This window comes from Bemisia tabaci, chromosome 7 (genome assembly GCF_918797505.1).
Source record: "Bemisia tabaci chromosome 7, PGI_BMITA_v3".
Lineage (NCBI taxonomy): Eukaryota > Metazoa > Arthropoda > Insecta > Hemiptera > Aleyrodidae > Bemisia > Bemisia tabaci.
In genome coordinates, this window is record NC_092799.1 from 8,744,107 (window position 1) to 8,757,195 (window position 13,089).

General features: G+C 39.4%; 1 protein-coding gene across 5 annotated transcripts in view; it reads right to left on the minus strand.

Annotated features, from left to right (window-relative positions):
* LOC109032713 (uncharacterized) overlaps nt 1–13,089 on the minus strand; it is a 393,313-nt gene that overhangs the window by 61,768 nt on the left and 318,456 nt on the right. For all 5 annotated transcript variants that reach the window (XR_011900192.1, XM_072302208.1, XM_072302210.1 and 2 more), the window contains 2 exons: nt 12,925–13,089; nt 7,184–7,267 (listed from right to left, as the gene is read on the minus strand). Coding sequence is in view for 4 of the 5 variants with exons in the window: in XM_072302208.1 (XP_072158309.1) it covers nt 7,184–7,267; nt 12,925–13,089 (249 nt within the window). In the remaining variant the exon portion in view is untranslated. The remainder of the gene's footprint in view (nt 1–7,183; nt 7,268–12,924) is intronic.

Below are 13,089 nucleotides of genomic sequence, written 5' to 3' on the forward strand. Positions count from 1 at the left end.
TGAGGAAAGTTATCAATATTTTTCCTTGAACTTTTTTGACTATTTGGATCAAATTATGAACAAAATTTTTTTGAAAAATCGGAAAAAAAGATGTTTATAAATATTTCAAAAAATTCGTGATTTATCAAAGGAGATTTGACATCACCTAAAGGCTCATACGGCGTTTCGTCTTGGCACGGCATTATTACTTTGGCGAAATTTTGCCTCTATAGCTTGCTGTGTTTCTTGAGCCGATCCAAAAATTAAATTTATAGTAAACTTATCCACTGCAAATTGAATAGAAACTGTCTTAAATTCACTTTTTAGAAACGAAGTCTCTCTGATGATTGTGATTTTGCGACAGCGTGTAAGGATTAGGTATGACTTTCTATCCGAAATTATTATCAATAGCATAAAATTACAAAGAAAGAAAAAACTCAAAAAGTTACAACAAATAATCCTCGACCGATCTAACCCCCGCCGTAGATTTACGATACACTCTTGGAAAAATCATCCTGTATCTAATCAAGCATCAGTCCTAAAAGATCAATCTCGACTTTTTTTGCAGTAAGATCCCTTACTACACTAAGAGTCACCGTTTTTCATCTCAGAGACGATTCTTTCTTTACTTCTTCTCCATCTTCGAACTACAAATTTAAAACTGTGTCAAAAATTGGTTTGAAACGCAAGTTTTGGGCGTCTTTAATGCCGAGATGGTCGGCCGAGATGAAAACTCTTCGTTTATAGCGGCAATGACAAAAAGTTCTATTAAATATTTTGAAGTTTTTTGTAAAACAGGAACAGTCATATTTGCAAACGTCATCGTTAGTACGCAATGTGCTGGCTCTCATTTCACTTCACGACCGGAGAAAATTTACCGAATTCCTCGCAATCTTTCAACTTCGGTGCGCAATGCGGAACGGGAAGGATTTTAACTCGATTAAAGTTGATTGTGGATCGTTGAGCTAATTGCGCGTGGATTACTGGTCGACCGAAACGGCTTTTTGACCCTCGCTGTCAAATTTCGTGTAAAATTAGTCAATTTTAAAGTAATTTGAACACGGACAGGGCCTCCTCCAGAAAAATACCTTTTTGTCGCGATCAGAGAAAACGACGATACGTGTCATTGATGAGACTATCAAAATATTAACAGAAACATTTATGACGATATTTCGGCTGGTTTTTTCTTTAAAATGTAAACCATAATCGATTATTTTTAAACGTCGCAATTATGATACGCATTCCTCGACCTCACTCATCGATAAAGTTTTGCTCGTGCTAACTGACATGCGCTCGTTAAAAACCACGTATGGTGAATGGCCATATGGACCGCGTTTAACAGAAAGGAACCAAGCCACATCAGCTAATACCAAATTTATCTGGGCCATTCTATTTTTTACAATAGAACGTTTTTACGGATTCTTCTGAACATTTTAAGGAATTAGCTTTGGACTATGGAGAAAATTCACTGAAATTTGCGAGAAAATCTGCACAACCGTTTTCATGCAAAAGATTAAATTGCTCGACTAAAATTGGCAATAGCTGATGTGGCTTGGTTCCTTTCTGTTTGACCCGGTCCATATGTATCTCGGCTTCTTTAAAATATCCATTCGCGGTTTAAATTTTTTGAGAGAAGAAATATGCGAATTTTTTCGTTTTTTTGGTGAATTTTTCATTGATTTTTTTTAATGAGTACTCAGTTCAGGTTTATAAATGTTCGCTGAAAATTTTGTGAAAAAATGTTCAGTGCTTCATACCCTGAAAAAATAAGAGGTAGGAAGCGGAAGTTTTAAAACACCGCAATCGAGATACATGTTTTCCTGAATCGCCGTCAAAAATATGACGGAATTAGGCAAAAGGGTCGTTTTGATGGAAACGGAAATTGTTCATTAAAACAAGGATCCGAATGAGAGGGGAGGGAGTTCTGCGTGGAATTTTGATGAGAAAACATGTCCTCTATACATATAATTTTTACCATTGCCCTCAGCATGCTCATTTCTGCTCCATCGAGATGACTCTACGACTTTAAACCACGTTTATTTAATTAATTTGATGCTGGTAAGATGCTTCCCAGTGAGTGCACAACATCAGGGATTATGAGAGCTTTTTCTTAGACTTTCATTAGGTTTTGCAACTTAAGCAGTGCGGTAAACGTTCTTTTGATAATGCGCTCGCCAGGCTAATCCTAGCTGTTTGCGATAGCGTAATTTTATCCTCCAAGCTCCGAAAGTAACTTCCCCTCCCTAATCTTTCTCTCTTCATTCTGTTAATTTTTAATTTTTTCTTGCCTTGCGAGGAGTCTGTATTAATAGAATGGACCATCAGACATGGTTACTCATCAAAAATCCAAATAAAACATGGAATCTGTAATACATACTTTAATTAAATTTCTTTTAAATTATTCATTCCTGTAAAGATACTTAGAGATAAAGGGTAAGAATTTTTTTACCGGTTCATTACGGTGATACCTCCCTCTTTGAGTTGTAATGTCTGAGCAATAAATTATAATATTTACTTCAAAACCTAGTTGATTGTTAAGCGTTTCCATACCAAAATATTCTTCCCAAACTAGAGTAAAATTCAGCAGTATGACTGTGAAAATGGGTCATTGAAAACTATCACAATTATTTGCCACTGCAAAAAGTGCAAAATATGAAGGACAAAATTTTATGATTCTGACAAACTTTAAGGTAGGTGCGAAACTGACTTAAGATTTACAAAACTCGCAATATATTTTATTTCGTATCTTGTACTTTTTGCAGTGGTGAATCATTGTGATTCCTTTCAAGGACCTGCTTTCAAAGTAATACTGCCGAAGAATATTCGCGGTTTGCGAAAAAATTACCCTTTTTATTATGCTATTTCTAGGGCCGCTTTGAGCCTACCTTAATCACACTGTAAACCTCCCTAAGGAAAAATTAATATCAATATACAATATACGAATACGACCCTAAATGATGATTGATCTCGAGCCTGAACTTTTGATTTTTTAAAAATAATCCACCTGATAGTTAAAATCTGAAGTTTCGCGATCGTATATCCTGAACGCGTTACGCCAAAGCTGCAGAGGATCCAACTTTAACCCTCATCAAACTCCGAGCGCTCCTCCGATACCTTCGCAATACAATTTCCGGCTCCCTTCTATTCCACCACGCTAGGGAAAAACACCGTATGAGCCTTTAGACGTTGCCAAATTTTTTCTGATAAAATAAATATTTCCGAGGAAACTTGTGGAACTTTTTCACCCGAATTTCCAGAAAATTTCTCTCGCAATTTAATCTACAGTACCTGCTTTCAAAAGAAAATATTCATAAATCTCCTCAAACATAAATGTTTTATAAACGGAAATCTGGCAACATTCGGATGTTCATACGGCGTTTCCGCAGTATCCAAGTCAGCAATCGAAACTTATTTGACAAATGAAAAGGACGTCGCGTTCCGAAGGATCCGCAACTCGGGGGTGGGGGTCGTGTTGTCCCGCCCCCGCTTCACCCCAGTCCCCCGGGGGGTTTAAAAATTTAAGGCGATCAACTCGTGGGGCACGAGTCGAAGTTGGCGCGAAATCGAAACCCGAGCGCTTTGTTGGTTTATAATTTAATCAGCGGGGAATTCCGCCCGGTTTGTTTTTTGCGCGCGGAAGTTCGCGACAGCGCGCCCACCCAGCCGTGCTACCAGCCGCGCAGTTGCCGAATCGTGCTGATTCTCGGCGAGGAAATAGTTCGGCGGGGGTCGAAATGGCAACGTCGCGTTGATTTCATTTCCAAGTTTTCACCTTCGACCCGGTGGAAACTTGGACGCTCGTGATCTGTCACTGCCCGCCGAGAGATTCTTATCGCGGAGAAGGAAAAACTTTGTTTTTAATAAGACTCTTGCGCTCGCTTTGCCCGCGCTGAGGAGAAACGACGTATCAATCATCGGTTGTTGCCAAATTAAACGCAATTGAACGGGTTATTTGAAGGAGGGCGTGGCCGCCAAATTTCCAGAAGTTGAGTTTTCGACGGGATACTGTTCTAAGAGGGTGGATGCATCAAGGCCGAACGATTCTATCGAAATGGACCACTAGAGAAAGTACGAATTTCAACATTCTAATGCATGTTTCTTAATTAGAATTTCACGTAGGAATGGCACCGAAAATGGAGATGTTGCATGTGTGAGGAATTTGCGATTTGACTGTGAATTCTTATGTAAAAGTTCGCGAGAAACACGATGAAGCCACTGGTTTTCTCTGAAATCATCTCCCAAGCTCAAAAAAAAGCTCTCAAGTTGAGGCCAAAATGGAGGGGATATCCCATGCTATCCTGAGAGTCCACCTCTATATCAAGATGAACTCTCCATGCAAAGATAGGGAGCAAATACATTAGCAGGGTTGCCGTGTATTCAGTTTTAGAGTTCCCAAATAAAGTGGCAGCCCTGTCAATGTATTTGCTCCCTATCTTTGCATGGAGAGTTTGTCTTGACGTAGACGTGGACTCTCAGGATTGCGTGGGATATCCCCTCCATTTTAGCCTCAACTCGAGAGCTTTTTTTGAGCTTGGGAGTTGATCTCAGAGAAAACCAATGGTACCATCGTGTTTCTCGCGAACTTTTACATAAGAATCAATAGTCAAATCGCAAATTCCTTACACATGCATCATCTCCATTACCGAAGTCAACTCCTGACTAAGAAATTAGCGGTTTTATTTTTAATTGGTAAAATCCATGGAGTGGGTCCCCCCAGGTAGACGACGGGGAGGGCGTCAAGCCAAACGATGGGTATAGAGGACATCCGTGAAGAGATGGAGAGATGCCAGCTTCCGGAGGATCTCTACCATGACAGATTCCTATGGCGGGTAGGCGTCGCAGAGCGCCCTAGCGCGCCGTAAAACCGGTTTATACATATGTACATTTTACATTGGTTACGGCAATTTCGAATTTCCCGCTCACGCTCCATGCTCTAGGCGAGTCTAGAGTCCCTTTATACTGAGAGTCAAGACAATTTGAATCCATTTCTGATTGGTTCCCGTATTTTAGGCCTCCACAGTGTCACAAACGGGAATAAAGATTACATTTTCACCAATTGCAAAGATTATAATCTGGAATGGACCAGGGAATTACGGGTTCGGCAAGGAACAAACGGAATGAGAGGAGGAACGGAGAAAGGCATTTGAGAATGGGCCGATCAAAGATTACGAAAAACGTTCAATTTCTGTAATCTTTATTCCCGTTTGTGACATCCATGAGCCGAATTGTCTTGACTCTCAGTATAAAGGGACTCTAGGCGAGTCAAATCGCGTACAACGAGTTTGGCAAGCTTTTCAATCGAACATCGTTCCTTTCTCACCATTATTGTTTAAAGTGTAAACAATTTGCTATAGCTGAGCCAAAGCGTAAAAATTGAGATCGCCTTATTATCGTATCGCGGAGACTGACACACCATATCCTTTAGTGTGCGACTTGACTCACGTAGACCATTGCGTTTTCGTGAGCGGGAGGTTTGAATTAACACGTCAAGAAATATTAAATATCTTAATAAAATTTATTAATTTCAATAGTTTTCGTTGCGCGATTCGTGTTCTACGTGAAATTTTGGGAAAGAAACATGTATCAGAATGTTTAACTTGGTACCTTATATGATGGTCCAGTGCTCTTTTGATATCTCAATTGAACATTTACATATAAATGTCTAATTCACCGAAAAAAAGCATGAGTTCCTAGCTACCTTTCCAGCGCGAGATGCTTTCTCATGATGAAAACCATGATTCTTAAAATTACATCAATTACGAATGCTAGTTGACTGCCGTGTCTGTAATAGAATTCAATTTGTCCTGATGAAGTACAAATAATCATCAGAGCAATCCATTAGATCTGCATACTTCATGGAGAAACATTCATGACTTTGGTAAAAAATGAACTTAAATCAAGGTAAATTTGGCAGCATTTGAATGCTCGTGAGGTGGTTCTTCATAGCAGGGTTGACTCTAGCCTCGGTGAAATATGAGAGTTCGAAAATTCAGAACAGACCGTCTTTGAATCACGTCTTGCAGTTTCGCGCTTTCGCATAAACTGGGCTATTAAAAGAGGTTTAAGGTGAATCCTCAGTGAAGATTTCGGGGGGAAAACTACTACGTCACGCTGCTAACTTCTCACTCGGAAATCAGCGATTATTTTTCAGATAAGTGCAATTTTTATACATAAAAGTTCTTTCTAGCGTCATTTCTCTAGAAATCGATGGTCAAAGTGTGGAACCACGTATCAACCATTACAAAGTTTTAAGATATTTGCTCCTGTTTTGCTTTTCGAAGATAAACAACCTGATTTTATCGCTTGAAAAGTTTGTTTTATTATGACGGCATTTGGATTATTTTTTGCAACAATTGGAACTACATTTGGAACTTTGCTAACATTTGGAACTACAATTTCAAGCTCACAGTTTAGAAACAATGTATATACCATTGGTTTTCTAATGCACGTTAGATTATGAATGAGCCAGAAATCGTAGTCTCTAATTGCAAAATAAAGACTAGTTATGAATGAAAATGTATAAAAATTGACAAATCCATGTTCGTTCGTAGCTGAACACATTTCTGACTAAAAAAAAAAAAAAAAAAAACCAAAATAATACTTTAAAGAGAGTTTATATAGGGGGGATTCAGGATTGGATTTTCAAAGGGAGGGTTTTGTTGGGAAAACGTTATAGAACAAAGAAAAAATCTTGTTTAAATATCAAACATTGATTCTAGAAAAATGTATTTAACTTCGGGACACCCTATAGCATTGCTTGATATCTTCGTTATGAAAAGTTACTCCAATTTTCTTCATTCCGCGCCCTCCGCTTTCCATCTATTAGTGAAAAAGTTTTGAAATTCATTCTTAAAGATTTGAATCTAACTCATTTGTGTATTATTAGTTTCAATGGTGAAACGACCGGACTGAATACACGAAGATCCTTGCAACAGGTGTCAAGTTTTTCTTAATTCTATTTACCCTTCGGGCGCCAGACAGGGATTAAAATGCAGTGGCGAGGCGTGAATGATCGATTATCGATATTTCCCTATTTGAAGCTCAGGTAAAGAATCGATTATTAAGGTGCACCCTGTTTATCGATCCTTTTCCGTGGGTTTAAATGGCGGATCAATCGATATATCGCGAAGCACGCCACGCCACTGCGAAAATGAGGTGGAATGAGCGAAGGAGAGAAAAAAGCTGGAGGATTTGTTGCACTCACCAGAACGAGGAGATCCAGGGCCTTGCTTTTGAGCTCGAAAGTCCCTCCTTGCACTGGAAGTTCTTTTAATTGCACCAGATCCCCCTGCGGAAAAAGAGAGATAAAACTACGCTGAAATTATCCCTCTAGCAGCCGTAGCGTTTACCCTTTAATCAGAGCCTTTTCGGATCCAACTGGGTGTTTCGAAAGGATATTTTCGAATTTCGGAGGTTGCGAAAATGTAGTGCATTATTTCCTCTTGGTTGATTTTTTCTTCTTTTATGTGTGGGGCTCGGAGGACAAGACGCATAAGTGCTGTTTTGGCTAGTTCGAGAAAGACGTGTTTGAAGTTTCGAAATTACATGAAGCCTTATGGCGGAAGAAAAGTTCAAACTGACTTCTTAGTGCTTAAAAAGTAGAGTTTGGGAGCGAATTTTCCCCAGAATATGCATCGAGACTATAGTTTAACTTGAAATTATTGATACCTCATTTTTTTCAAAATCTGCACTCAATCGCCTTATCCTCCAAGCCCCTCGTGTGAGGTTTAGGGTAACCTAGAATCAAAGCGGGTCTTCGTATTCCCGTCTCATGCGGAGAAGCGATGAACCAATCAAATATGGACTATCAATTTTCTGATTGGTCACGCGGTTTGAAGCTGAAGCGCGCGGAAATATGTCTATAAGCGAAGAATCGGGAGAACTTTATCTGATTTTAGAGCTAAATTTCTCTAGAACCTACTGATATAATACTACCGACACTTTAAAAAGCCAAGGATCAGAGCACCAAAATGCCGATTAAATCCATAAAACTTTAAAAAACTGACTAAAATTCAAGGAGCCGCAGACTAACAGAGCAGCGTCGCCCATTTAAACACACTTAATTTTGAACGATCGGGTTGATCAGATAGTCCATTCTTGGCGATGCAAGCCCCCGCTTTGATTCTAGGTTAACTTAACCTAACCAAGGTGGTGAGCATGGTCAGTGATGCCAAAATATTTTTTTTATCGCAAGTTTATCGTTTGAACTCACCAATCAAAAAACTCCGGCAGTGAAAGCCGTACTTACAGCTACTGTGTAGACATGCCGTCCGCGTTCAGAGGCCGAAAGTTCTGGGTGTATAGCACCCGGAAAATTCGAAGCTACGGCTCTGGCACCCAGAACTTTCGACTTTAGATCCCGGAACAGACGATATGTCTATATAGGCCGAAACTTTTTTTCAAAAAAGTCAATCGTGATTGTGCTTAATGTTAAATTGTTAGGTTCGAAAATATAGATGTTGGGTTAGATTGACTCAGAGACACATATACACAGATACTACACAGATGACAAATAGACGACTGTTCAACATACATAGCCATATAATCACCTTCTTTGTTATCGAAATTCAGGAATTTGCAATTTGTGAACAATGCCATAATTTTACCCAAGGCGTAGAAAAATGACGAGAAGTTTCTTTTTACAAAATTTGGTATTATTGAGCTTAAAATTCACTGTTCGGTAAATTTTTGGTGTAGCTCGGGCGACTATGGGACATCATGATTTGCAGTCGTGTATTCGTCGTTTTTATTGGGGATTTATGTTGTGAAATATTGCAATATTAGTTTCTGTTGAATTCAAATTGTTCATTTTTCTAATTGATTTAGCGAGATTTTCATTTGCTGGTAGATAAAACATCTAAATTTTACAGAACGAACGTATAAAAGTCATGGAAATTATATCGTGTTTATTTCGATCAAGTAAGTTATGATAGTCTTAAATAATAATGACTATTTTTCGGAATAAATCAGAAAAGAATATCCAGGCGCGTAAAGGAGTCATAATGCATATACGGCTAATTGAAGGCGCTTGAACATCAGAATCTTCTTGCATATATGACTAAGTTCTTATCACATACCGTCGTTCCTCTGACGTAAGGGCGTAGCTTAATTTCCCCTTGAACCCTGTTTTACACATAAATCTATGCTATTTCAGGCTCATGCGGAAATCGAGATACGCTCTCACGTCAGAGAAGCGACGATATACGTCCCTCGATCAGTTCCTTTTCTTTGAGAGGACCTCTATAGATCACATTGTGATTAAGCAGGGAGGTTGAGATTTGCCGAAGCTGTAATAGAGTATGGACGGCATTTCGCAATGGACCACTAGACAAGGTACGAATTTAAGCAATCTGATACATGTTTCTTACCCAAAATTTTACGTAGAACACGATTTGCACAACGAAAATTACTGAGACTAACTCCTAACGAAGATATTAACGTTTTTATTTCACATTGATTACGAGGAATTTGAACTGCCCGCTCACAAGAAACTCAAAGTTCTACGTGAGTCAAATCGAGCACTACAACGATTTCAGCAAGCTTTTTATTCATTTCTCACCATGTCTTGTTCAAACTATTAGCAATTTGCTACAGCTGAGACAAAGCGTCAAGATTGATGTTGTCAGATTTCTTATATTGCAGAGACTGCCATGATAATGTTTAGCGCGCGATGTGAATTACGTAGAGCATTGAGTTTTCATGAGCGGGTAGTTTGAACTCACGCTTCAGGAATCATTAAATGTCTATGCGCATCGTGTTCTACGTGAAATTTTGGTTAAGAAACATGCATCAGAATGCTGAAATTCGTACCTTGTCTAGGGGTCCATTATAGGAACTAAGAATTCCAGCTCATCCATCAAATCACCTATCTGCGTATGGAAACTAATGACACGAATGCTGTTTCTAAGTGAACCAGCTATTGTGGCTCCTGATTGCCAAAATTAGTCAATTTTATCATTCAAGTTTTTTTTTCTCCTGTTGCACAGACTAAATTGATGGTACCCGCTAACTTACGGGTCGCCCTGTGCCACAATGAAATAATCTCGCCCTTGTCTGACTTGGGCGACGAATTCACCGCGCTCTGACCGTTTGTCCTCGCGAAGGCCCTCATTTTCTATTTCAAAGTTCTCAAATTGAATCGCTGATGGGGACCATTCTTCAGAGCTCTCGGTGTTTCGCGAGAGTCAAGCTTTGCAAATGAAGCTCGCCCAAGACAGACTCCTCGAACGAAACCTGTTCGTCCGCCACCCGTCTCCTTAAAAGAACGCATTTATGCTAAAAGGGACTATATCACACGCAATCCCTATGCACTTAGTTCCTTTTAGCATAAATACGTCCAAAAGAGAGCCATCCCGTCCGAATAAACACCATCAACTTTTCTTCCTCGTATTTTTCTTCTTCCTCAAGCGCCGAGACGAGTCCCGCCGCGCTGAGGAGAAACGCCGTATGAGCCTTCAGGCGATGCCAAATTTCCTTTAGTAAAACAGGAATTCCCTGGTGAACTTGTGAATATTTTCCTTCCAAATTTTCAGATAATTTAGTTCGCATATTCACCTGAAGTTCCCGAAAATTTCAAGGAAAGTTATTCATAAATTTCCTGGAAAAGAAAAATTTTATCGAAGAAAATTTGACAACTCTCGAATGTTCGTACGGCGTTCTACCTTAGTGAGGCAGAGTACTTCCTCGCTGTTCCACTTCAATCTAACTTTTTTGTCGTGCTTATTAATTTCATTCTACTTTGTTGCTTTGAAATTCATTTCTACTCCATTATCGCGATTTTGCCCTTCAAATTATTTCACCCTATTTGCCTCTCTTGCCCTTACCCCGGGATTCCGAGATGTTTGACTTGAATTAATTTTGTTTGATTGCAGTTGCGAATGAATTAAATCATCCCGGTTTTTCCCCCAAATTCAAAAATTTGCCTCAGCTAACTTTAGTTCCTCCATGTTGGCTCGTTTTGATCATCGATGGGGACGATTTGATGATTGATCAAATTACTGAAAAATCCTGAATTTTACGAATTGTTTTTATTTATGAAAAAGGTTCCTGCGAATATAATTATTCTGCAGCACATCGGGAGTATATCATTTAAAAAATTGACCAAGATATATGTTCTCATTTAACTTGGAAAGCACCAACCCAATGAAATATTGCAAATCTGCCTTCACTCTAATTTTTTGTTCATGCTTGTTATTTATAATTACGTTCTTTCGTTGAGAATGGACCATTACACAAGGTACAAATTTAAGCATTCTGCTTCGTGTTACTTAGCCAGAATTTTACGTAGAACACGATTCTTATACGTTTACAATTACTGAAATCAACGCCTAAATAAGATAATGACGTTTTTATTTTGCACTGGTTACGGAAAATTTGAATCGCCAAAATCACGCCTTACAACGCTTTTGGAAGGCTCCTCAATCGAGCATCGTTCCCTTCCCATCCTTTATTGTTCAAAGTGTAAGCAATTTGCTATAGCTGAGTCAAAGCGTCAAGATAGAGGTCGCCATATTTTTGTGTCGCAGAGACTGCCACGATAACGTTTGGTGTGCGATTTGACTCACGTAGATCATTGCGTTTTCATGAGCGGGAGGTTTGAATTCACATGTTGATTTCAGTCATTTTCGTTGCGTGAATCGTGTTCTACGTGACATTTTGGCAAATATTTGTATATCAGAATGCTTAACCCCGTAGCTTGTCTGGCGGTCCATTTGTTGGTTTTCAATGGAAATTTGGCAACGCTCTCTTACCAGTCGACATGACAAGTTGACCAGCAAGTGAAATATGAACTCTTGGTCCTGAGTATGAAACAAATCTCAACACAGAGATGTCAGTTTTGCTTCGTTCGTCTGAACATTAACATGAAGGAGAAATTCAAGACTGTTGTAAATTTAGCTGTGCACGCTGAGAGTCATGATTAACATTTCATGAAGCTATAGTGCGGTGAAGATAGTCGGCAAAAGCGAGTTTTTTTGTGCAATGTAAGGTTCTTATTTCGCAAAAAGGGCACTAAGGGAGATAGAAGGATGAGAGGAGAAATAGGAAAGATGAAATGGACAGAATAAGAAGATGTTACTTGCGTTGCACATTGGATCGAGTCAATAGGAAAGGTCGGACAAAATTTGGAAACTTTCAAAGTTTATAACTCCGTAAAATTTTGAGGTTCTAAAAGTGGTTCCAATGGTTTCCTCGTGAAATTTTCTTCTGGAAGCACCCCTTAAAATTTAAAATATGACGAAATAAACATCAAAATTTACAGTTTTAGTCAAAAATTTCATGTCCGACCTCTCTAATTGATTCGATCCACTGTGTGTCAACGATCATAGGGTATAAGATCTTAGTGGTTTAAATACGGATGAACGTGGTTCTAAAATCGTCGCTGCTCTGACGTAAGAACGTATCTCAATTTTCACGTGAGCCGTATTTCTCGTATGATTCTACGCCTTCCGTGGCTCATGTAGAAATAGAAATACGCCCTCACGTCAGAGGAGCGACAGAGCGAAATGAAGCATCATGCATGCGGTATTTTACAGAACTCGGACACAGCATGAATTTTGACTAAATAGTGACAATGACCTGAAATTTAGCACATTTCGACGGTGAGAGTTGGCAATCGCATATCTCGTTTGCGAGACATGTGATTGCCATATCTGAAAATCTTATTTCTCCGAAATGGACGTATTTCTACCGAACGGAACTATGTGTATTAAGACATGAGCCCTGAGACCCATAAGAGTATATGCATAACAGGGCATACGCAGGAATGCACATAGTTCTGTTTGACAGAAATACGTCCAATTTAGAGACAACTCCTTAAGAGGCCAATATAAGTTGAAGTGAGTAACATCTACTATATTTCCCCCATGCAAAACCTTTTACGTTCCGATAACCCCCATGGTCATACAACTAACAACTGTTGCTGATGAATCTTGAGACTTGACTTACGTTGTATCTGGCTTTGGAGTCTACGATGAAAGGTCGGGATAGGCTGACAGAGCTGGTGCTGCTTTTTCGTTGCTGCGTCTGTTGCGATTTCAGCGATAGCACGGAGCCTTTCAGCAGATCCGGCTTCTCGGCGATCGAAGCGCTCCCTGTCCCCAACTCCTGTAA